This window comes from Ictidomys tridecemlineatus, chromosome 5, assembly GCF_052094955.1.
Source record: "Ictidomys tridecemlineatus isolate mIctTri1 chromosome 5, mIctTri1.hap1, whole genome shotgun sequence".
Lineage (NCBI taxonomy): Eukaryota > Metazoa > Chordata > Mammalia > Rodentia > Sciuridae > Ictidomys > Ictidomys tridecemlineatus.
Genome location: NC_135481.1, coordinates 166,065,913 through 166,092,965, shown reverse-complemented (window position 1 = coordinate 166,092,965; position 27,053 = coordinate 166,065,913). Strand labels below are relative to the sequence as shown.

General features: G+C 35.7%; 3 protein-coding genes across 4 annotated transcripts; all 3 read right to left on the bottom strand.

Annotated features, from left to right (window-relative positions):
• Positions 1-815: 815 nt before the first annotated feature.
• Positions 816-8,876, bottom strand: Mkks (MKKS centrosomal shuttling protein). Of its 2 annotated transcripts, none has more exons than XM_040274091.2 (4): positions 8,739-8,876; positions 5,132-5,307; positions 3,999-4,109; positions 816-1,908 (listed from the first exon to the last, which is right to left on the bottom strand). In XM_040274091.2, exons 1-4 carry the CDS (start codon positions 8,857-8,859, stop codon positions 1,468-1,470), a joined length of 849 nt encoding a protein of 282 aa, XP_040130025.2. In that variant the 5' UTR covers positions 8,860-8,876; the 3' UTR covers positions 816-1,467. The 2 variants fall into 2 exon arrangements, with proteins under 2 accessions (XP_040130025.2, XP_005320537.2); XM_005320480.5 differs by having other exon boundaries at positions 7,875-8,859.
• On the bottom strand, positions 8,870-9,224 carry LOC144378055 (uncharacterized). The gene has a single exon (XM_078051412.1). The coding sequence runs from the start codon at positions 9,222-9,224 to the stop codon at positions 9,072-9,074; it is 153 nt and encodes a 50-aa protein (XP_077907538.1). The 3' UTR covers positions 8,870-9,071.
• On the bottom strand, positions 9,043-26,392 carry LOC144378054 (uncharacterized). The gene is made up of 3 exons (XM_078051411.1): positions 26,077-26,392; positions 14,537-14,767; positions 9,043-9,266 (listed from the first exon to the last, which is right to left on the bottom strand). Exon 2 carries the CDS (start codon positions 14,744-14,746, stop codon positions 14,555-14,557), a length of 192 nt encoding a protein of 63 aa, XP_077907537.1. The 5' UTR covers positions 14,747-14,767; positions 26,077-26,392; the 3' UTR covers positions 9,043-9,266; positions 14,537-14,554.
• Positions 26,393-27,053: the final 661 nt, after the last annotated feature.

The window sequence follows — 27,053 nt, the reverse complement described above, 5'->3', positions numbered from 1 at the left end:
CAGGAAGGCTGGCTGGGAAACTCTGCTCTAAAAACAAATCAGTTCTTCCTCCCACTTTAAACATGAAGACATTACAAAGTTGTTTTAGTCTTAGCTATTATATAAACTGACTTTTCCCCCTAATCACACATTTCCTTAAAATAACAAAAATGTGGAGCTGTGAATACAAACCAGCAACTTAAGGCAAACTAGCTTCTAATTCAATTACTTAACCACTGAGTAACAAGTCTGAGATAAAGGGAACTGAGAAAAGTGAAATTTCACTAAATGTGCAGTTTTAACACTTTTTTGTGGGGGCGGGTACCAGAGATTGAACTCAGGGGCACTCAACCACTGAGCCACATCCCTGGCCCTATTTTGTATTTTATTTAGAGACAGGATCTCACTGAATTGCTTAGTGCCTCGCTTTTTGTTGAGGCTGGCTTTGAACTCTTGATCCTTCTGCCTCAGCCTCCTAAGCCACTGGGATTTACAGGCATGTGCCACTGCACCTGGCCTAACACTTCTTTTGAATGAGTTACATGGACTGGACGCTTTATGATATTTTATAATTTAATTTTATATTTTAAACATATGCAATAGCTATTCATTGTAAAATATTTATAATAAGTATACACAAACTATAGCAAGGATTAGGAATTTTTTTTTAAATTTCTGTATGTTCTTAGAATGATGTCAAAACAATAATAATAAAAATTTGGAACAATGTACAGTAAGTAGTCCCTGTGGAATCCCTAAGATTACTACAACATCTCTAATAATGCTTAAGATTGTTATTATTCTGTGACATTTCTAATCAAGAATCATACGTTAAGTAAGCATGTCTATAATTTTATGAGTCATTTGTCTATATATACAGAACAGGCCTTTAGAGAACAATCCACTCACTATTTTTCTTTTTCTTTTTTGTTTGGAAATTTTTTTTGTTTTTTTTTTAATATTTTTTAAAAATGTTTTATTTGTTTTAATTAGTTACACAGACAGTACAATGACCTTGATATCATACATTTGAATCAGATGGGATATAATTTCTCATTTTTCTGAGTGTACAGGTTGCAGAATCATATTGGTCATGCAGTCACATATATACACACAGCAATAATAATGTCTATTTTATTCTGCTGTCCTTCCTTTTCCCCCTTCCCCTCCCCTCCCCTCCCATCATTTCTCTTTACCCAATCGAATATGACACAATTCTTTTTTTTTTCTCACATCGTCATACATGTATTTTTATAACCATGAGGGTCTTCTTCCATCTTCCATGCAATTCCCTTTCCCCTCCCTTTCCCTCCCACCTCTCTTCCCTATCTGGAGGTAATTTTCTTCTCATGCTCTTCCTCCCTACCCCATTTGAGTCACCCCCCTTATATCAGAGAAGACATTTGGCATTTGTTTTTTTGGGATTTTTCTTAATTGACATCTGACAAGTTTATTTGTCACATATTATAAATATGTGATTCTCTTATATCAGTTTTTATCTTCAATGACATATGAAAGATCTAAAATCAAATTGGCTGTCTCTACAGCCACCTGTAGGCCACTAAGCTTAGCAGTCAAACAGTCCAGAGTCAGATTGCTATCTGGGCCCACAGTTTCATGTGGAAGGCAGGATTGTGGTGCAAAAGGATGGCATGAGCTTCGTAAGAAAGACCAGTTGAGTTCTTCCTGGCTACTGTATAATCCACAACCACATCGTGAAAGTAAATCCGGCCAGTTGACAACAGAGGGACAATCTCCTTGAATTGACCAAAAGTGTCCATACTTTATATCAGTGACAATTTCACCTCCATCATGTTCTAAAGAGCCAGCAAGAGACAGGAGAGCACTGCAAAATGCTTCAGCAACTAGTTGAAGTTCTGCTTGAGTACACCCATCATCTGTGAGAATGCTTTCTGGTTCATAACGAGCCTAAAGAGTAATAAACCATTGAGAACACATACCAGGTGATTAATATAAAAATATTTCAGAAAAATAAGATACTTTGATCAAAGTCTTATTCATAAAGTTACTATGTACCTTCATTTACTACAAGATTTGACGACAATTCTAATGGGCTTGTGTGAGTCAGCTGGCCAGGCTTGCATCTCTTAACCTGATTGGTCATAGCAAAATTGTACACTCCTTGTCCTGTTACTACAATAAATGTATAAAAATAACCCCACCAGCAGCTTATTCTGAATGATTGCCTTGAAGTAATATATAAAAGTCAAGGCATATACATGTTTTACATTTGTTTTTATGCACTCAGGAAAGTTCCTGAAGACTAATGTCCCAAATGAAGTACTTATCATATCACCAGAATGTTTGAGATTTGCTTAAAATGAGAATGCACATAATACTAAGACATCATTTTGGGAACGGACAATTTTCACATCAATTTTTCTTAAAAGGTAATAAGATTTAATCAGCTTTTTGGTTTCACTATTCTGAAAATATTATTGTAGAAATTTCTTAAGACAGAAAAATAATAGTGAACTAACTGAATAATGATTTAAAAAGTCCACATATCCTTACTATTAAGAAACAGTGACCACTTCTTTTTTTGGAACATATTTCCTCCATATCCCCAGAACTTTAACAAGATACTTCCTTCCTCCAAAACACTTTGTCCAGTTTACTCAGTTCCATTTGCAGATTAAATTACTGTCCACTCAGAATCACTAATTGGCATGGATTTTGTTTTTTATAATGTACATTTTGATAATGTACTTTTCATGAATTGGCTTTCTCTTCAAATAGATTTTAAGTTACTAGGGGAAGTAGGGAAGGGCATGTCTTTAAGAAAAGTCTACTCTCTTTCCAACTCTAGTCACTCACTGGAAGCTCTGCAGAACATCTCAGTGATTCTGGTTGATGCAGTCAATCAACTGTCAATATCTGGAGACCACATTGTTTTGGTTTAGGTGTCCCTCAAAAGTTCACGTGTGAAACAATGAAAGAAGGGCGAGAAGGTTTATAGGTGAAATGATTGAGTTCTAGTTAGTGCATTAATTCACTGATATGAATTAATGGGGTGGTAACTGTAGGCAGGTAGGGTGTGGCTGAAGGATGTTGGTCACTGGGGGCTTGCCTTTGGTGTTTATATTTTGTCTCTGGTGAGTGAAGCTCTCTCTGCTTCCGGACTGCCATGTCCTGAGCTGCCTTCCTCCAGGATAGGGAATGTACAATTTTGCTATGACCAATCAGGTTAAGGGATCCAAGCCTGGCCAGCTAACTCACACAAGCCCTTCCAACACAGTGTTTGCCTTAATCTTGGGCCCAGAGCTGTGATGCCAGCCGTCTAAGGATTTAGACCTCTGAAACCATGAATGTCAAAATAAACATTTCCTCCTCTACATTGTTCTTGTTGGATGTTTTGGTCACAGCAACGAAAAAGCTGATTAAAACATAGGTATACCTTTTTGTATTCATCTTTAAATAAAGTAGGATAGGACATATAAAATAATTATTCAGAACTATGTTACACTAAACTTATCTGTCAACTGTCAGGAAATGGAGTTTCCTAGACCAATAAAAAATTCACATAGTAGAATTAATACACACCATATAGAAACCAAAATAAAAACTATAATAAAATATAATATCTGAAATGCTTTAATAAATGAAATTAAGTTTTTTTCTTGATGCCCCAGAAGTATTTTTGTGGAATCTCAGCCATTTAGCTGTTAACATTAATTAGTGTTGAATTTTGGTAGTTAAGATCTTTAATATTAGAAGTCTCCAAAACAGAATGCTATTTCAACATGTAGTCCATGTAAACAATACTCAAAGAATGGGGTAATTTGTTAAAGAATTAGATTTGCAATAATCGTTGCAATAAAGATCTTACTTCATATTTATAAGTGTTATTTTCCTCAAGGGTTCTCAAACATAATATCTAAGTTAGGCTACTGAATAATTAAGCACGAATGGTTTTAGGGTATTATGATTTGGCTTATCATCTCACAGAACACAAGTTGCTGAGAATTCGGTAATTTAAAAAGGGCTATTAATCTTACCTTGTATCTAATAAATGCAGCCAAATGAGTTTCCGTACAGCCACCTCCCAACAAAGCCCATGGTTCCTTGATTGTTAACTGCAAGACGTGCAGTGCTGTTTGACATGTGAGCTAAAAAAGAATCAAATCTGAATCAGACACTCACACCAGATCCATGAAGAAATACAACCATGCTCCTACTATAACACACATCATGGACTAGCAAGAGTCCGATTTCAATTGACAATGAAATCTGCTTGGTCAAAGTTGTAATGTGATGAATACATTTTGGGATAATAAAGATTTGAGATTGAAGAAAGTTACTTTAGCCAGAAGTCTGTTTTCATCAATATTTTTTATTAGATCAATATACTGTTAGATCAATATTTTTTCATATATATTGAGCTCTTTAAATTAGGATTCATAAATAGAGGGATTCAAAACATCTGGGTTAGCAAGACTGGTGGGTACTTAAAACATACAGACTTTGATTCACCAAGGATATATCCTTGACAGTACATGAATCTTTATAAACTTGTGATTGATATCAGAGTTTATCACTTCCCTTAAAAGTTGCATGTGTATTGTTGGCAGAGAACAATAAACTCTACTAAGAGGTGGATATTAGGTATTGACTTAGAAACTCACTTTTGAAGTGAATTATTCATATATGTTCACATCAAAGAGTACACAATTCAAATTAATTTCTTAAGGAAAATAAATTCAGGGCTGGGGATGCAGCCCAATGGTAGAGTGCTCCCTCGATTCAATTCTCACCATCATATTAAAAAAAAAAAAGAAAGAAAGAGAAAGAAAGGAAGAAAAAGAAAATTTCCTATCAATGACTTCTTAGATTTCTTGTAAATAGCAGAAATAAGGAATGGCAACCTGGGTTAAGTCTACCATAATACTGCAATTAAATTAGCTTACTTGTAACTTTTTTATATACATAGCACATATTTAACAACTGAGCTTCACAATCAGTCCCCCACTTCTGTCATTTTTGTTCTTGCTTTGTATACCCTGCTGAAGTTATGGAAGAGGGGGAAATTAAAAAGCATGGCTCACTAATGTGAAAAAAACTATTTGAGAACCTGTTGACTATTTCATCCCTGCCTCAGCCCTTGGATATGAAATTCAAAGTTATTACTTACCTTCAGCTCATCCCAGGCAGTGTCATTTCTGTTGCAGAGAAGCAAGCTGCAGATAGTTGCTTCATTAGGAATAAGATGAAAAAAATGCTTGGAGCCAAATTTTGCAGTGCACAATTCTTTCACAATTCCATAACTACTAGGAGATATGGAGCCTATGGAACCAATAGGTTGTGTTCCTGTATTTTTTTTAAAGAATAGAAAACAAAATGTCTAAGCAAAGGTGGAGCAAATAACCATTTAAAATTAATAAATGTAAATAAATTAACTCTTATTCCTAGCCAATATAAAAATTCCACAAAAGCTTATCATTTAAAATATTAAATTTGAGATAAAGTAATAAAATGCATCTTCTTAAAACTCTGAAATTAGTAATCTATTCAAATGACATGCAAATAAAGCAAAGGTTCTTTTGGTTTACTCACTTATTTGAACATTTGTTAGAATTTATTTTGTGCTCTTGCCAGAGACAGGCACACAAAATTTTGCATACATTTTTAAAAGCCCAAGAACCTTGAAACCCCATTCAGAGATCACCAAAGGGGGAGAGAAGGGAAATTGCATGGAAATGGAAGGAGACCCTCATTGTTAAAAAAAAATTATATATAAGAGGAAGTGAAGGGAAAGGGGAAAAAAAACAAGGGAGAGAAATGAATTACAGTAGATGGGGTAGAGAGAGAAGATGGGAGGGGAAGGGAGGGGAGGGAGGATAGCAGAGGATAGGAAAGGCAACAGAATACAACAGACACTAGTATGGCAATATGTAAAAATGTGTATGTATAACCGATGTGATTCTGCAATCTGTATACAGGGTAAAAATGGGAGTTCATAACCCATTTGAATCAAATGTATGAAATATGATATGTCAAGAACTATGTAATGTTTTGAACAACTAATAATAATAATAAAAAAAGAACTCACTATTCTGGAATAAGAGTGATGTGAATGTTTTTTAAAGGCATTACATCTTAATTTTAAACGAATTAAACTATCCAAATAGTTCTGAAATTGAATTCCTTTGGGTATCTATTTAGGGAACATATAGGATTTTTATTTTGGCATAGTAACTATTTTTATGTAAATAGCTCCTTAAATTATGCTAAAATGTAACTTATTTCAATTTGTTGTTCTTAAGTATTCTATCCTTCCAACTGCATAGGCAATCAGTAAAATTTTACAAATTGCAAATAGAAATAAGGTTATTAAGGGAGAAGTATGTACTGAATGTTTGCAAAATCTCCAGATGTAATTATATTTATATAAGAAAACTAGACAAAGCTTCTATAAAAAATAAAAATTCCAGTTTAACATTTGAATATTATACTGCACCCTGAGCAATTTACCCTCTTAGGTCAACTTTCTTAAGCTGATGGTATTAAATGTTTAAAGCCATGTTCTAGGTACAAGTGAGTTAAAAAACAGTGAACTAGTGTGGAAACTGAGTCTCCATTTATAATATTGTGGAAATATGGGAAAATGTCCCATACTTTAAACACTGAATAAGCCAGAATAGCCCATATTCATAAGCTGTAAACTGCCAGATCATGGACAGTTGGTAGATATTTAAGGACTGAGTCTGACCTACAACATCAGCAATGAGTTCCAAAGAATTATTTCCATTTATTCTCAATAATTTTTCACTTTGATGATCATTTGACAGTTTTACAAAGGTAAATAACAGAGATATATTTAATGCTTGGCATACATACTGCTTTTTGACTATCTGTAACAAGACTACAGTGAACTTTAACAATGCTTTAGTAACTTAAAAATTGCAGACTGGGCACAGTGGTGCACACCTGTAGTCCCAGCTATATGGGAGGCTGAGTTGGATCACTTGAGCCCAGAGGTTTGAGATGAGCAATGGGGAACACAGTAAGACCTCCACCTCCAAAAAGAATTGCAATCAATGCAGAACTAAATGATTGTCTGATAGGATGTCAACACAATACTGAAACAAGTGGCATGAATCAGGAGCTCTTCAGCTTATTTTTCTTTGGCTCTAACAGGTAAATATGAACCTTGTATACTAGTGCTTTTAATTCGATCAATTTGTGAGATTCAATGATTCTTCTGCCCACTATAATTCTTTACCTAATTGGTGGTAACATATATTACCACCAGTTCAGCAAACATTCTGGAGCACCTGCTATGGACTAGGCCTGCTATAGTGTTCAGAGTAAATGACCTTGGTTCTCAAGAGCTCAGCTGGAAATATTGATACTTAAAGATAAAACATACATGTGTGTGTACACACATGCACCCTTCCTGCACCCAGTTTGTAACAACTATTTGGGCAGAAGTACAGAAATCCATTGGCATTATAATAAAAGTGAAGAAAAGGTGGTATCCCAGTTATAAAATTACCCTCTGAGTGTAACATGATTTAAAAGCTTTGAAAGTTTTAAGTAGTATAAAAATTTTGGGTAAAGTATGAAAGACCTTATGATGATGTCAAATTTCTCAATTATCTGTAGAATATTGGGGGGTTAGATTATAAAAGACTCTGCAGTATACTTTTGGGTTGAAAATACACAGAAAATGGCCACAGCAGCTCCATGTTTATTAAGTGAACAATAGGGGATCTTTTCCAGAAACCTTTGCTGTCAGAAATGATACCCACAACATGCTGTGAGGTTGGCAGCTTCTACAATTTTTCAAGATGTTAACAGTGTCACAAACCAATAAACTCTCTGTTCAAACAAATGACTTATTCTAAGGGGCAAAAGTCAAGAGTGCTTTTTACCTGTCACTTTGCTCAGGGGTTCCATCAAAGCCACTCCAACTCTGTCTATGGCAATAACGTGATGTATACTGAGGAACTGTTTCAAAGATGGGTGTATAACCTTTTGGCACAGGACAAGATCTACGTGGTCACTAATAAGTTGCCTTCCTAGGTTAAGCAACTGGTCCAGGGCTGCATTTTCAAGAGACATTCTGTAACTGACCACCAGGGTTCCCTCTCCAGTGTCAGAAAAGTCTCCAGATAAAGATGTACAAAAGAGTGCCACCTTAAGGGCACTTGATTTTTTGATAGGTAACATCCTCATTAATTGAACTTCAGACATTTCAATAAGTATTCCAGGTAATACAGTAGAATCTGTAACTTTCTGACCTTTTAATGGTACAATTATACTCTTTCCTAAAATGATATGGTCTTCTGTGTTTTCTGGAATTGTAAGCAAGAAGGCTCTCAGGATCAAAGCACTGATGTGATCTACTTCCTTTCTGATGAGCATGCAGGCAGGCTTACTCCTTAAAATACTGCTAACCAAACAAAGGAGGATCTGAGTACTACTAAAGTCAACTGGGATTCGACAACCACAGGCCTCTGACTTGAGATAATTGGTGCAGAGACTCAAAAGATGTTTATTTAATTTAATGACAGTGGTGGGTGTCAAATCTGTTTTTTGGGCATTTTCAATCAGGTTGCAGCAAAGAATGGCTGTAAATAAGCCACAGTCACTGAAGCAGGACACATGATTCTGCACAGATGTTGTCAGGATCTTTAATGCGGGATGGGTGACTGACAGGTTACTGAGCAGGGCTGAGGACTGTGATGTTGTGCACACATAACCTCCCAGGCCATTGTGCAGCTGCTTCAGCCTACCTGAAGGGCCGTAGCATGATGTTAAGACTCCTTTTAGGACAGAGAGTGTGGCTCTGACTGTATCACTTGTAAGTGGTTCACTTTTACACAATGAGGGTTTCTTAGCTTCTAAACGAGACATATTACTTCAGTTGTAACTTGTGATGACAGCTTTTATTTTATTAACCATATTTTTCTGTTTACTGCATTGTCATGTGTATTAACATTAAAAATATATTCTTTAGAAATGAAGGTCTGAATATGCAGCAATATGGCTATTAAATAGTTTTGTTTCTGAAGATTATCAGAATATGATTTAGTGACATATCATTAACTGCAAACATTTATTTCAATTCATTCTTCAATACTCTTTTGTTTGCCTACAGACTGAGATTTTACGGACTGTTTTGCAGCCCTTTGTATAAAGTATGTTCCAAGGTGGACACCTATGAAAGACACCCCAGCTACAAGAAGCCAGTTCTTTCTAATCCAACTGGTGCTTTTCATTTCTTCTTTTGATATCAAGCTCTGATTCAAAGCTGCTTCTTTCTGTAAGAAATAAAAATACAACATTTTAGAGAAATAATTCTACATTTTATAGACTGCAATTTAATAATTTATTTTAATGCTCTGCTCCTTTTATATATATAAAGGAACTCAAAGTGTCACAAGCTTCCAGAATATGAGAGAGTAAACCAACTAAGACTTAATATTTCTTTATTGTTCAATGAATCTCTCCCATAAGAAAAAGTACTTTGGGCTGGGGTTGTGGCTCAGTGGTAGAGCACTTGACTAGCATGTGCAAGGCCCTGGGTTTAATCCGCAGCACCACATAAAAATAATAAATAAAGATACTGTGTCCAACTAAAAAATAAATTAAGAAAAAAGTACTTACATTTCATTGACTTGGGAACAATACAGCTAGGAAGGCTAGAGTACGATAATTTGAAAAGGGCACACTTCTAGAGAGACATGTACTATTATAAAATCAGGAATCTGGTTTCTGAGTCTTAGTGTCAAATATTTTTTAATCTTTTACAGGAAGATTTAACATTATGTTTTTATAACTTTTCTCTGCTTTGGGGTCTGATAAAAAATGAATTTATATCAAATTGTGCTTGTAAATAATTATGAAAACAAGATAAGTGTTGTACTAATACATAATGTACATTTAGCTGAACCAATCTGTACAACACACTATATCAATGTACATATCATATCTTAAATATTGGCTAAAATCAGAGCTGATTTTTAAAAAATATCTGTATCTTTAGTTGTAGTTGGACACAATACCATTATTTTATTTATTTTTATGTGGTGCTGAGGATCGAACCCAGAGCCTCACGCATGCCAGGCAAGTGCTCTACTGAGCCACAACCCAAGCCCCCAGAGCTGATTTTTTTAATAGATACACTCTACCAATCACTGATTTTCAGTTTTTGATGTTCTAACCAACTAATTATTACCAAAATGCTGGCTAATGACAATAAATACAAAAACTAAGGAACAGGCAAAGTAACAAAAAGTAGGATCTGATTTACAACTTTTATCTCAAAAAGTCTACATACCATAAAATGTTATCATATACCAAGTGGACAAGAAGAAATACAGTAATAGATGCCCTAAGAAGGTAATAAATAGTGTACTTGAGAGATAAAATCCTGACACCTTAATCACAATGTGTGAGAACAACAAAAATCTCAGATCACAAGCCTTAACCTTTCGAGGACTGGTGTTTTGAAGGTTTAGACTATAATTAGTTACTTTCCGAAATACACAAAATATGCAGCTTTGTGAAGAGTATTCACCATTAATAAAACTAACTACTCATCCCAAAGTATTTCTTAAGGTAGATTATGGCACAGTATGGTGATATAGACCAAAATGGTGATCTGAGGACATGCAGAGAGGTGGGGAGAAGAGGGAATGTTATGCAAACTGCTATTTTGGTTACTGCTCTCAATTTAGTTAAAGGGCTGTAACCATGGCAACGGGGCTCAAATAAAGAAGGCAACTATCCCCAGCCTTATTCCTAACCTAAAGGAACTTTTAAAAAAAAAAATAGCATCAGGAAGGAAAAAAACAAAAACAAAAATTTTGTATTTTATGCCAGGAACAGTCAAGATATCGAAGTATAATTTCAGATTCAGTAAAATCTGAGAAACACACTTAATGAAACCTTAGGTATATATGGTAATTTGCACGTTTTAAAATTTATATATATATATATAAACAATAATACAAACTTTGATTAATAAAATAATTTTTCTAGTTAGAAAAGCTTTTCAATGTATAACACCACATTATTTTTCAAAGTAGAATGCCACATTGGCAACTTTAACAGTCCTAAGGTAACACGACCAGTAATCACATCTTATGGCGACTAGTATCTGTACAAACTGAAAAGGGAAGAAACTAATAAAAGTGTTGGTGACACCCAAATCATTTTGAAGAGGTAAAAACTTACTTATTCATGGTCACTCGTTTAGACCTCAACAAATTAACGTATAAGAAAAAGAAATGAAACAAAATATTGGGGCTGATTTGGAGAATATGTTTGGAGGTGTCAGTTCAGCCCTATTAAAACTTTTTTTTGGGTGATACTGGGGACTGAAACCATGGTCATTCTATCACTGAGCTACATCCCCAGGCTTTTTTATTTTGAGACAGGGTCTTACTAAATTGCTGAGGCTGGCCTCGAACTTGAGATCCTCCCGTCTCAACCATGTGAACAGCTGGGATTACAGGTATGTACCATCACGCCTGGCTAAGAATCTCTTATGTGACCCATAATTCTAAATTACCATCAGAGGCATGATTCTGATTGTTCCTAAATGCACAGGGCTGGCAGATGATTTTTTTAATTGTTTTTCAACAATGGATACTTAGCTAAAATAACAGTAAAACTTACATGACTGCTTCCCAAATTAAGAGATAATATACCATATATAATATACCCAATATGATTTAAAGAAATAAAAACAGGCAAAAAGTTTCTCCTAAAAGGATTTAGGGTTCTTTAGAAAAATGGCTGATTTTAGGTCTGAAGCAAGAAATGCACAAATTGAGCTACTACAAGCTTTCTGTCAGAAACTAAGGATGTTATCAAAGACTCCCTGGGTTATATCAAAAGGTCACAGGGAAAAATAAGTTGTAGCAGTCAACTTGGACAGAATCCAAGATGGGACAATTTGAGCACTAAACAAAATGGTGGCTGTAATGGATTGAGATAAGTGAAATATATGTAAACTCACAAATTCACACTGACATCAAAAACAAAATCCCTAAGCTACTAGAGCACTAAGTCATTATTTTAAAACCCAATAAAGGGAAAAAGAGCATTTATTTTTGTCTTTTCTGTATAAATGTATTTTGAGGTAACCAAATAGTTGAGAGGAAGTTGTTTTACCTAATAAATTACAGAAGGAATGATAAAAAATTTGATATCCCCAATGAAATAATGAATTATGTCATCACACTGGCTGGTTAATTAAGTCCAAGAATCACAGGCAGCCTGCTGCCTGTTTTTGTAAATAAAGTTTTATTAGAATGCAAATAAGGCTTATCACACATTATATATAAATTATTTTATATGCTACAACAGAAAGTTGAATAGTTGGAACAGAGATTATATGGTTTGCAAGGCAAACTATTTAGTCCTTTTACAGAAAAGTATATCAATTCCAAGATTAGTGCAGTGATCACCAAGAGATGTTAATAATTTATTAAGTAAGGGACTAATGAAGAACTTTATAATGGAGAGATTAGACTGATAACTTACTTATTAATGTTAGCAACGTCAAAATTGGACCAGACGTTATATGTGAAATAACATTAATACCTAGGAGATATATCCTATCCATGGAGTCTTCTTATTTTTAAAAAATTAGGCCAATTTCAAGTAAACCTTTTGATTTAACTTCCAGATTACAGAAAATCAGGGGAGAGAGGAATTCGTTAAATGACAAAACAAACAAACTAAAAAAGTGCAATTGACCAAATTCAGAATGTTTTTAAAAAAGTAGACCAGCAGGGGATATTTAATAGTTTTGAAAGAGATATTATTTATCAAATGCAGTATATGTGGATTTTGTTTGGATATGAATTCCAATATATTTTTAAAGACAAATACATAAATATAAACATGGCTCTGGGTATTAAGTTAAAGTAAGGAATTACTGACAATTTTCTCAGTGTGATAATGCAAATGTGGTTGTATGTTTATCCATGTGTTTGCTATTACTGTTAAAGGATGTATCCTGAAGAGCTACACAGTGGTGCTTGGGAGTTGCTATAAAATATTTTAGCAATTAAAAAAACTGAAAGGATGAATAAAAGATTGGCAAAATGCAGGAAAGTGTCAGAGATAAGTGATGGCCACTTGAGGGTTCAGTATTCCATCTTTTATTTTTAGGTCTGTTTATAATTTTCTATAATAAAAGTAAAAATAAAAAGGGAAAAAATATAGTATATTCTTTTGATGTACTTCAAAAACTATTTGGAATCAAGTGTTTAATTCACTCTAAAATCTGGTTTTAACTTTTGCTTACCCAAAGCCTGTTTAAATATCTGCTTCCATTTGCCTGACCAGTGGTATTCACTTCTAAGACTATCTTAACCATTGCTGCATTGACATTTAAAGCTTTTAATGTATTCGCCTAATCTTTTAAAGGAGATAACTTCTTTTTTCAACTTTATTTCTCTTCCAAGAATACCTTAACTCATATTCCTCATATTTCTTTTTGCACAAGGAAATCCCCCTTGCAACTTATTATGTGAGTTACAGGGAAAAACATCAACTACAACATACATACACTATCATATTCTCATGACCTTATACATAAAAATGAAGCATCTAATAAATGTTGTAACTCTCTGCTCATATCCTTTAAAATTCCTCCTACAAAAAGAAAATTTTACAAGGAATACCTGAGGGGTTATTCTTTTAAGTTCACTTTTTATATTAAATAAGTATCTAATATTTTAAACCATACTTTCCCATTTTTCCTTATGAATATTTAAAAATTAAATCTTGATTTAATATAATGTTGCAACCAGTAATTATATCATAGTCTTATCACAACTCAAAATTTCACACCTCTTATAAATTAAGAAAATTGGATCAAGGTTCTGCTTGTATTAAGGAGCAAAACCTTAAAATGACCTACCTAATGCCAAAATTTAAAGAATGATCCCTACCTCAAAATCCAAAAAGTGTATTAAAATGGAAAATATTTTACAATTATAGGGTCACATTATCTGGAACCCTTAAGGCCAGATGAGTTTCACAGTTCAGAATTTCTTGGATTTTACGAATATAATGTTGTATAAACATCTATAATCAAAAAGTTAGTACATATCCATAGTCAATGACTATGATGTAGTACAACACTCATAATCAAACATAACATTTCTGCAGTGAAATTAAAAATTTCATTTTAAATGAGATAAACACTATAAATTACCTGATGTCAATTAAGATCAAGTTTTATGGTCAAACAAGTTAGGACAGACATTTTGGTTTTTAGAACTACTTGGATTTTGGAATTATGAATGAGGGACTATAGCTCTGAATTAATTAACTACATTCTTTTAATTTTAGCGACTCTCAAAAGGAAAAAATTATTTTAAAGCTAAAATAATAGATGCTAAGGAATGAAACAACTCATTTTATCTGTCTTGGAAAAAAGAAGAATGTGGGTCATGATAAAAGCAACAGCTCATTTGTGAATTTGGCTTTTTTCTTGCCAGTGCTCTATAAAATCAAGTTTCCCACATTGGAACATACAGTTTGGTTGACCAGATTAAAGGAAACTTACCTGCAAGTAGCAAGCCTACTATTTCCCTTGGATTTGGCTCTTCGGTGGACTTGTGAGTGCTAGACTATCGGGCTCAGGAATGTTGTCCTTATTAGGTACTTGGAAGACAGGGCTGCTTTTGATTTTGTGCCACCCCAAATGTATGAGCCCGATTAAAGGTACCATAACAATCAGAACTTTGTAGTCTCTCAAGAAGTTCTGAAAGGTCATAGTCCTTTGGCATCAGTGTACCTAGGAAAAGATTACAAAACAGACTTCCTCAAATCGAATCTACAAACCACTACAAGCACTACACAGCACACCAATAAGAGATGACTTAAACAATTTTAGTTATAATATGTAAAAGAGATATATTGTAGACACAAAGGGATATCAGGAACTCAGGATGGGGAGACATACAAAGCAATTCTTAACTTTTAGTCAATGACATTATCAGCCAAGAAAGATACATACACCTTTTAATTTAATTAATTTTTGATCCATTGGGGATCAAACCCAACATTGCGCTGTAGGGCAAGTGTTATAACACTCAGCTCTCTCTTGACTCTTATTTTTGTTTTTCATAATTATGTTTAGTCACAATTTTGAACAGAATAATCAACTTCTTAATCTTTAAACATGCAGTAACAGGGGCTGGGATTGTGGCTCAGTGGTACAACACTCGCCTAGCACAGCTGGGACCTGGGTTTGATCCGCAGCACCACATAAAAATAAAGGCATTGTGTTGTGTCCATCCACACCTAAAAAATAAATTAAAAATCAAACATACAAACAAAAATGCAGTAACAGTTTAGGTTCCCCATTGCAAAATGACTTAAGGGATGTTTCAGTGAGATTAGAATGACTAAGTACAGATTCCAATTGCAGCAAAAAACCCTGCTTTGGGAGCTCTGAATCACAATGAATTAATATTATGTCCACACTTAGGTATTCAACCACTGTATTTTAGAATGTTTGCCATGAACTACTAGTTACTATCAAACCAGTTTGCAGAAGATATTGGGGCTAGAAAATTGTCTTGTTATATAAAGCCAGTTGGTATTTAAAATAGATTTTTTTCTTATCTTTGATTTGGAAAGCATGATCCAGGAAAGCTCTGTTCTGAAATCTGTTCATTTTTGTGAACTCAAGTTCAGATAACCTTTAAAGCTTCCTTACACCTTTATATTTAAGGGGCACTCATTAATGACTACCTTATAGATTGTGATGATACAAATGGTCTCATTCTTCAAATTTCTTTTTAAGCCCAGAAGGATACAGCCTGTTCCATCCTGTGGGTCATGCCAAAAATTTGCTTCAATTGCACCTATGAGTTATTTAGTATAATGAAATCTCCTAAATTACTATACATTTTGTATAAATGTCACTAGAAAAATGTCTAAACAGAATTTCTATTTATTTAATAATACTTAAATCAGTATTAAAATACAGTAGTACTGAGGTAAAAAGCCTGAACTGTGTTCTGTGTATTAAAAATAAACAGAAGGCTGCAAGCATTATGCTTATAAACAAACATATTATTCCTAGCAACAGAAAACATTTCTCCCCAAGGTCTAAATTCACATATTGTAAGGATTCTGCTGCTAAACTTAAAGCACTAGATGAAGAAAACATGACCTACTTTGAAATTGAAAGTATTTTATATGGACTTTCCGTTTCAAAAGTGCTCTGGTATCCTGAAAACTTTGCAACCTTTAGGGACTATACCTTGTGTGTGTGTATGAAGTGGGGGGATTACCAAGGATTAAACTCAAGGTTGCTCTACCACTAAGCTACATCCATGGACCTTTTTAAAGTATTTTGAGGCAGGGTCTTGCAACCTGCTCAAACTTGTGGTCCTCCTGTCTTAGTCTCCCTAGTAGCCAGGATTGCAGATGTGTGCCACTGTCCCCAGATTGAGACTATATCTTTTATTGCTAAAATTATGTTTCATTTTTGGAGGAAATCAATCATAAATACCTTTCTTATGATGAATTTGATTGTGAAGCCCACTGTGCAAACATCTTTATAGAGTGTTTGAGATTTGATAATCATACAATAACTGGGAGAGGGAATTAGGTAACTTGGAGTAATGAGGGAGGAATTCTAGTAAGGTTTATTTCCTAAAGGAAGGACAAGGGCTGCACTAAAGTCAAATGGCTTGTGTTGACTGACATGTGACATTCTGGTCCACAACGTACATTGAACTAAAGGTCTAGAAGAGAATGCCATTGTTTGGATAGGTGTTTCCCAAATGCCCAATTGCTATAGGTTTGGCTGCAGGCCTATCATGCTAATGGAGGGTGCTAGAACGTTTAAGAGGTGGGGCCCAGTGGAAGGAAGTTAGTTTTTCACTAGCTAGGGCCCTTGAAGGGGCCCCTGGGACCCCTGCCTCTTTCCTGCTCTGCTTCCTGGTCACCATGAGATGAGCAGCTTCCTCCACTATATTCTTCCACAATGATGTACTGCCTTGCCACAGACACACGAGCAATCAACCAACCAGTCTGAACCTCCAAAACTGAGAGCTAAAATAATCCTTTCCTCCTTATAAATTGATTAATCTTGGGTATTTTGTCACAGTGATGGAAAGCTAACAGAGACACTTCATTCAAATCCAGTCTTCTTAGTACTCAAGATGTCTTTAGCACCTCTGTCATTTCAAAATGAGGTTATAAAGCCACATTACTTTTAACTGATGACATCTCTGCTATTCACCATTTACTTCTCCATGATCACTAACATTATTCCAAAATCTGTTAGTTTTTTTCTCTGAAAATCATAAGCTTTTAGAAAAGCAGCTTACAAAAAAAAAAAAAGGTTTGGTCAAAGGATATAATTATAAAATAGGGACTAATAAACTCTAAATTTCAGAATGAATTAAACTCCTATTTATAACAGCAATATTTGTAAATGTTTGCTGTCCTCTATATAGAGATCATAGTATGATGTGATGTATTATGACCCATCCTTGATAAGAGTGAGAGCGGGGTATCAGACTAGGATCAAGTTAGCCCCCATATTCTGGATATTTGTGAGTTAAAGACAAAAGAGGTAATATATTTTTATGTACACTGTGTTTAATAGACTTATTTTTCTTTCCATCTGGACAACTTGAGGAGCTATGTATCCTTTATGAGATTTAGATTTAGTTAAATCTAGGAATTACTACCTATTGTGGTTGAAAACTATTTGTCAAACACCACTGAGGCCCATATAGCACTTCCGGGTTACTAATGACTGATTTAAGATTAACTGCTTTAATGTTTACTGAACACCTACGTGTTCTCATTTCCTTGATCTCACATATTGATTTGGTTAATGGAGGTGAGAGAGCAGGAAACTATTTTCTGACAGATTATCCTGTTGTCCTTTGAGAGGTTTAAAAAATGATTAGGATCAGAATAGAGCTTTTTATTTTACAAAGCCCTTTTAGAGTCTTTGCATTTAATCCGCATAAAGAATATGGTCACACTGAATACATACTAGTTCATCCCTGCCCAGCAAGGTGGAACATGCACTCTTTTAAAATGGCACTGACATGTAACTTACTACTTTACTTCCCTGAACAGCTTCCCAGCATATTATGTGTCTTCTATTGCCTGAGTAAGGCTCACAGCTAGTTTTAAGAAAAAGGCAATATAGTTCTAAAATTTCATATTGGATATGGGAGTGAGGAAATGTGTGATTCATTTTGTCCATAACCTCTTGTGGAGCTTTTACAATCAAACACATTTTGGGGATGCAATTTTAACACTATTTCTTCTCAAATTTTCTTTGGGTTTTTTCAAAATGAAAATTGGCATTACTGCCCTTTTCTAATATTATAGGCTTACTTTTTAAAATTAGTAAGTAAGGAAAAGGAATAAGGAAATAAGAAAAAGAAATCTAAAATCTTTTTGGTTTAAAAAAGGGAATCATGTAGTTCACTGGTAGAGCATTTGCCTAGCATGTGTGAGGCACTGGGTTCAATCCTCAGCACCTCATATAAATAAATGAATAAAATAAATGTCCACCAACAACTTTTAAAAAAGGAATTATATATATATAATTATATATATATAATATATATATTGTTTTGTAATCTTTTCTTCTCAACTTCATTATCATTTTTTATTGCTGTACAGCATTCGCTTCTATGGAGATAGCCTAATTTGACCAATTCCTGTTGACAAATATTCTCGTAAATATTGATCTTCACTACATGCTGCTTTTCAGGATAATTTTTTCAGGATAATTCAAAGAGTTAACAGATTTTTTAGCTTTTTTAAAAAAATTAGTTATAGATGGACACAATATCATTTATTTATTTTTATGTGGTACTGAGGATTGAATCCTAGTGCCTCACATGTACAAGGTAGGCACTCTACCACTGAGCTACATGTACAGCCAGCCCAAAAGGGGTTTTTTTTGTTTGTTTTTTTGTTTTTTAAATCTTATTATTATTATTATTGGTGGTTTTTTTTTGTGTGTGTGTGTGTCTTTTCTGGAACTGGGGGTTGAACCCAGGGCTTTGAGAATGTAAGGCAGACACTTTGCCACTGAGCTACATCTCAGCCCTAACTTGTTTTTAAAATGGACTTGACAAAAGGTTTTAAAAAATCTTGACTTTTACCAAGGTTCATAGTGCTGAGCAGCAAGGAGACTGGGAGATCCAATTTGGGAAACAAACTTAAAATACATACATTTTACCTTGAGAGTCCTTCCCTCAAAACACTTGGCCAGTCATTCCAAGTGGCGTGGAACTAGCTTACGGATATAAGCTAGCTCAGAGATTCCTGAGTTTGAAACAATTTAAGAATCTGCTTATAGTGAATGATCTGTTTAAAGAGCAATAAAAAGGCTACTCCCTAAAATAAGTCATTTCAAGAGAATGAAGTGAGATGGATAAATCTTAAGTAAAGCAACAAATGGCAGACATTATTTTAGTCATTGAAATGCCTTTTGTTAGGTTTAGACAAAAGTTTAGAGACAATTTTCATTCAGATTATGCTTTTTAATATCTTTCTCTCAAAAATACACATCATGCATTATTCAAAAAGTTTCATATTCATTTTGTTTTGTTTTCATAGCAACTTTGTGAAACCAGAAGACCATTTTATAAATAAGGACTCAATAAATGATTGACTCTAGGATTACTGTCAATTAGTTGTGGCACTCAATTTTGGTTCTGGGATCTTAAAAGGCTCAACTGATATTCTATTAAATAGTTCTCAAAAGTCAAACATTAGCATCCTGTCAGGCACAGCGGGGGTGGTGCACACCTGTAATTCAAGCAGGAAGCTGAAGCAGGAGGATCACAAGTTTCAAAGCCTGCTTCAGCTACTTAGTGAGGCCCTAAGCAACTTAGTGAGAACCTGTCTCTAAATAAAATATTAAAAAGGGTGGGGGATGTGGTTCAGTAGTTGAGCACCCCTGGGTTCAATCCTCAGAACCAAAAACAAATGAACAAATAAAACAACAACAAAAAATTGCATCTCAGCCTGACAGTACAGTCTAAGAATTTCGAGGGCATGATGAGGACAAGAACATCAGAGTATGTGGTGGACACTTGTGAGGTCACTGAGGTCAACTAGCCTAGCATGTCAACCTGGCATATTCTGATTCTCATGCCAAGTATGTCAGTGTTCTTAACAGTGATTTCATGTCACCTGTTCAAACTTAGAGGACAACAGTGTCCAGATCCTCCAGAGTTAAGATTAGCTGGGCTGTTTAGCTCATTTTCTTTAGCTTAGTTCTCAACACAGAATAGAAAGGAAGATGTTAATGAACCTAAGGGGAGGAAGCCTGCTCTACCTCCAACTCATTACAAATGCTGCAATCTTTTTGAGTACTTACAAACTTAAAGGTCAAGAAAAGAAAATATTGAGACTTATACTTTCGATCATATTCTCTTTTTTCTTTCCTTTCTCTTTTTGTTTTTGGTGTGTGGTGATGGGTATTGAGCTGGGGTGGGGCTAACAAATGCTAGGTAAGTGTTCTATCATTAAGCTAAACCCCAGATCATATTCTTACCTTTAATTCATTTCTAAGATGACAACTTTTTCTTTCCCTAGTTTGCATTAAAGAGATTACTGCTTCTTCAGTTTCTATCATTAGGGTCTCTGATGAGTTTTCTGGAATCTGTTACATTCCAAGCTAAATCAAGTTTTCCAGGTGACAAAACTAGATAGTAAGGTAAAGGGCAATAAGCAGTTATGTTTCCTTAAAAATCTCAAACAGCTGGCTCTAGGTTGTCAGATTACTCTTTCTATATAGCACAGTGTCAAATCCATCAAGTTTTATTATTTCTCATTACAAAATTAGATCTACAAAAACCTAGCTACAGGGAATATTTTATCAAAGATTCTCATTTTGCCTATGGGGCTTGCTGGGCGCCATCTGCTGGTGTTTGGACACAGTGTAAGGTAAATTAAAAAAAAAAATCTTCATTGCTACTCTGCTTAAAATACTTGAAAAACAGTTCTATTAGCTTGAATAAAATATAATTTAATCATGAAGTCATTAGAAAGTCAGACAATTAATCAACCCATCTTCTGTGATTATATTTCATGAAATTTACTGGGACTACACAAAGCCTTTTCTTTTATGATTACAATGTTGGCCTCAGGTATTTGTGAATTTCTCATTCTAAATTCTAATCATTTTTATCCTCAATTTTTAATACAGAAGTTCAGATTTTGGCACTTTTGTGTACACATTAGAAAGGACAGCAAAAAAAGTGAGAAGAAAAGATTTTGAGAATTTTTACCATAAAGAAATGACAAATGTTTGGGAAGATGGATCTGTTTAACTGAATTTGTACATGTAATGAAACATTACATGATTCTTATTATTATTATGGTATCTCATTCTTATGTACAATTTTTTATGTTTTTACACATCCATTAAATTTTTTTAAAAAAAATTAATGTTATTTTCATACCTAATCAATTGACCAGTATGGGAAAAAACAGTATTTTCTTTTTCTGTCACCGAAAATAGAAAATAACATCAGTTTTGCTAGACTTTTCCAGTTTTGTTAAAAAATAAAGACTAGAGATATTCTTTAATTCAGGAAGAATGAATCCTACAAAATCCTACGACTGACATTACCCCACCATTCAAGGTCAGACTGACCTACATCCAGCAGCCAGGCTGCTGAGTACAGATACATCAAAAATGTATCTGTAGAGATATATCAAAAATCATCTGTACAGTGAAGGTTAAAATGAATACATGTAAATACTTTATGGTTTTTACTATTCCCTCTTGCTTTGTAAATTCAATGTATTTATAATTAAAAATTATATACTAAAAGTATCATAAATCTTACATGGGAGGTTCACTAATTGTAGGAAGTTCAAAATATGAAGTGAATCACTGACTAGTGACTAACAAGACATGAGAGTCAGCCTACTGGCAGGCTGTGTGACTTATCAGAGTTGTCTCTGAATTCGTCCATCCCCTTTTGCTGATTTTACATTATGGCTGTCACTTGATCCTGGGGTTGGTGGGAGAGAAGGGGATGTATATCATGCAAGTAGCCAGACTGCTCCAGTTTAAAGTCCAGTTGATTTGGACCTTAGTGTTCCAGCAGTGATTCATAGGTCCCTGGTCTTCTCTGAATTCCCAAAGGACTAATTTCTATTTCTTGCCATTGCTGAGATTTTCATTTTTCTTTCTACCTTTGTTTCTCTTTCTGTGGATAACCTATTGACCAGAGGACATTGTGGCTATGGGGAATTAACACCCTTAACATTCTGCCCCATGTGCAAAAACCTATCTTTCTCAGACCTCAACCTCCTTTTCCATTGTCTAAAAGGAGGAACTAGTACTCCTGTCACTTATGTTCCAGTCCCACTTTCTACCATGTCTTCAGGGTTCTAATGCCATAATCTTCTCTCTTCTATCTCCAATCTCCCATTCTTCTTTCTTTGCATAACCACAGCCAATTTTCTTCATTGAAAAGAACCAAATGGAAACTCCCTAAAGCAACTGCCCTTTACCATATAATTGCATTCTTTTCAAATAATGCACCTTTTTCTAGGGTATCTTCTCATTCCATCTTCAAACCCAACTAATCTGCTTTTGTTCCATTCTCCATGGAAATTACTCCAACCATAAAGATCACTGCCTTAGTCACTTTCCATCACTGTGATAAAACAGTTGAGAAAAACAACTGAAAAGCAGACAGACTTATTTTGGCTCATGATTTCAGTCCACGGTAGACTGGCCCCATTGCTTTGGGTCTGCAGCAGCACAGTACACCATGGTGGGGAGCTTCCAATTGCTCACCTCACAGTTGGTGGGAAAAGAGAGAGGGAGAAATGGGATGGAGTCCTAATATCCCCCCAGGGGCACACCTCCGCGGACCTAACTTCCTTCCACTTGGCCCCAAGTCCTAAAGATTCCACTGTCTCCCAATAGTAATACAGGATGACTGACAAGCAAGCTGTTGGCTTTGGGGGACATTTAAAATCCAAACCATAACAATCACCACCAACCCATCTCTTTACTTGATCTCTCTGAAGCATTTTATGTTTTTAAAACTTGTTAAGGACTTTGGACTCTGTCCCTTCTCAGTTTTCTTTAATGACTCCTTGATTTCCACCTACCTATTCATCCTCATCAAAGATCAGTCTTTGGTTGATTCTAGGTGGTTTCTTCACACTCTGTATTTGTATTATAAAGCATCCACTTAGGGCCCCTGCACCTTCACCTCTGGCTTAGACCTGTCTCTGGCTTAGACCTGTCCATAAGTCCTATCCAACTGATACTGTTCACTTTTTACTTGTTCCCCCAAATGGTTTAAAACCATTGTTTAAATCCTTTCCTTCCCAAAGTGCTGTTCTACTTAAATTTCCTATATTTTTTAAAAAAGGCATTATATATTAAGCCATTTGATCCAGAAACCTCGATATAGTGGATCCTGCCCTTTTCCTCACTCCGCAAGTTGGTTTCCACATCCTGCCATCTGACATGATCTTTTCCCATGGACACAGTCAGACCCTCACTGGCGTCTCAAATGACCTTCTTGCTTAGTCCACTAATTCCCAACATGGTCTCTTCAACAGTAGCCTGTGCCATCACCAGGGAACTTACTAGAAATGCAAATTCTCAGGTTGCCTCTGGCCCACTGAATCATAAACGCTAAGGCGGTGCCAAGTAATCTGTGCTTTAATACATTTTCTAGATAATTCTGAAGCTAAAGTTTAAACCACTGTTCCAGTCAACTCCCACTAATGCATTTTTTACTTTTAACACATTTTGCAAAACAAAACAAAAACCAAACCAAATGCAATCATGTTTCTGTTTTGCTCAGAAGACTTTAGGGACATTTTTGACTGGAGGGTAAAATTTAAATTTCCTAATACAGCATAAAAAGCCCATCAGGATTTAGTTTCTGCCTGCCAGTTTTCAGAATGTAATGTACAATAAATCCTTTTAGTAGGAATGCATTGCCATGTGGTGATTAAGGAGCTGTAGAATCATACCACTTGGACTGAATCTCTACCTTACCACTTTACCTTTGGCCACCTGGCCTTGGATGAATCACTTAATCTCACTATGCCTCAGTACTATCATTCAAAAAAGGAGCATAATAGTGACTTCCATATCACAAGGTGGTTGTGCAGTTGGCACAATACTTGGCACTTAGTCTGGGCTCAGTGCTGGCTAGCTATTATTATTATTATTTTGATTATTTGAAAATAAAAAAAATTCTAGCATTAATCTGGAACACTAGTTATTTAAGAGCAAAGGCTTTGAGTAATGATAAGAATCAATTCTAACCTCCATCACAAATAAGTCATCAACTTTGGCAAACTCTTTCCTATCTCAATTTTGTAATCTGCAATATGGAGCTACATTATGAAAATTAGAGAGATATATATAATATATATTATATATCCATATATATAATATTCATAGCTTAGTAAAGTGCCCAGTATGTAGGAAGTGCCCAATACATGAAAGCTATTACTAGTGAAGTATATTAGCTCTAATATACATCATATATAAACAGGAGTCTAGAGACTCCTGTTCAATCAATGCCATTAATATTCTAATATTTGGTTATAATTTATAAAATTAGGAAATATTGTAAAGATTGATCCAAATACAATCATGTCTCTATGCCCACATCATTTAGGGCTTACCAACTTTGAAGGATGTGTGACATGAATTTTATTCACATGTTCACTTACTCTTCTTGTCTATTACATGCTAGGAATACCATGATAGGCTCAGGGGAAAACACCAAGATCAATAAGGCATGATTCTTGACTTTTAGAAGAATACAGGCTTGAGAAGGAAAAAAGAACCCAAAATATTACTGTATAAAATCTCTGCTTGAGTTGATTCATTTTCAAAACCATACTTATTTTCTCTATATTCTTTGAATTCATCTCAAAAGAAAAAAAAATCCCTCTTTTTCTTTTGTTTTTGCTTTGCTTTTTGGTATTGGGAATTGGACCCTGGGGGTTGTTTTACCACAGAGCTACAACCTCAATCTTTTTTTTTTTTTTTTTTTTTTGAGACAGGGCCTGGCTAAGTTGCCAGAGATGGCACTAAACTTGAAAATCCTCCTGCCTCGGCCTCTGAAGTAGCAGACAATACAGGCTTGCACCACTGCACCTGTCTTGCTACTAGACTTATTTCTATCTGCCTAATTCTGCTTCCTTTCTTCATTGGTGATGATCCAAAAAAGTCCTCTCAAATAAATACTCTGCCCACAAATCTCAAAGTCTGCTTCTCAGGAAAAATAACCTAGATTCAGAAATATCTTGTTCATTTATGGGTGTACATGTTTACCCTTTCTCCCCCCATCAAGCTCCAGGACCTGCCTGCTGGTCACTGCTGTATCTTCTAAATCACTGTCACAAACACTCACATATACATTCCTTAATGGAAAAATTGACCATGTTAATGAATGAAACTGCCACACTAAGTTTCTGAAACAACAACAGAATTTGGGGTTGGTCCCATCTGTGAAAGATGAACATGATCTCAAGGGATCTCTTCCATTTTCAATGTATTTCAATCTCCTTAATATTGTCAATAGCCCTAAGTCCTGTTTCTGCTTTCCTACAGTTGGTATGACCATGGTGTCAACAGTTCTACCATCCAGTTCCACACCAGGAAGTAGCCTCCATCCTTAACAGCCTAAGAGAAAATATGCATCCTCCCCATTTGGCTGGCTCTTCCCAGTGTAGGAATTACACAGGTCCTGTTGGAAGATGGGACGCACGTGCAATTGGGGCTTTCCCTAGAACACCTTACCCATCTACTGCACAGTGCAGGTGAGTGTGCGGGAAGCTCTATTCCAATTTTGCCTACATATTGAACACCTTTTAGCCATCCATATCTCACCAGCAAGTATTTACAATCTAAGCTATTTTAAAGGAAGGTCCTCAGCCTCTTGGAGGGGCAGCCTCCTCCTTGGCTCCGCCCCTAAGGGAAGGGAGGACGCCACGACCTTTGTGTGTGCGCGGGGCGGCGGGGAGACCTACAAGCCTCCTCTCTTCTTAAGCTGGAGAGAGAGAGAGAGAGAGATGTTCCGCCTGGGGTTCCACCTTTCTCACCTGCCCACCAGCTGCTGCACTTTCCTAGGCCGCCACCGTCGGCACCAGGCACGCGAGACCGCACTTCACTCCGCTGCAGCCCCGGATCCTGGCAACCTTCGCCCCGGAGCCTTGGCGCATGCGCAGTTCTGCGGCTGGCGCAGTACTGGTCCGTTCTTTTCTCCTCTCCAATGATTGCGGAGGCAGTTACCGGAAAGAACTGGGGCGCAGTTCGGCAAATTGTTGAAACTGAAAACTTAAACATATCAAATTGGAACAACACATCAAAAGGGTACAGAATTGTCTTTTGAAGCGCACTTGACGAATATTTACTGGATGAACTGGATACTAGTTAGTCATTCTTGGCTCTCTGTGCTACCTGACTTGACCAATCACACAGCGCCTGATTCTGTCGCTCAATACTAGACCCCGCCTCCCTGGACCTCTGCTTTGAAAATTAGGGGGGAAAAAAAAAAAGCGATCGCCAAAACTTCCCCGGATTGGCTGGAGAGCGGACATGCGCAGTGATACCTGGTTGCCGTCTTGGACGCTTCCGCCTTCAGTTCTTACGCAAGCCCCAGGACATGGGAAATGGATGCTCTTCACTAATTAATTTTCATGTCCTGTCTCCATTGTTGGTTCGAGGACGAAACTTTTACTCTTCTGAATCATTCAAAAAATTATGGAGAAGTATATCTTAATTAAAGTTTCTCCGGTATTGTGAAAGCTACCATTTACTCTTCAGCCTTATTGAAATAAGGAAGTATCGAAAATACTTTTCACCCCACGCTAGTAGTTTCCCGGCATTAATAAAACCACAGAAATACTATTTTACTTTCTTTTGATGACTTCAACTACACTTTAGTGTGGGTAACTGTGATTCGTCACCTGCTATTCATATTCGTGACGTCCCCAGCGTCTGAGCAGTTTGCCCCAGTTGCCATTTTTGATTTGGTCTTTATTGAAAGTCATGAGCCCACGAGCGGAGGCCATTTTTC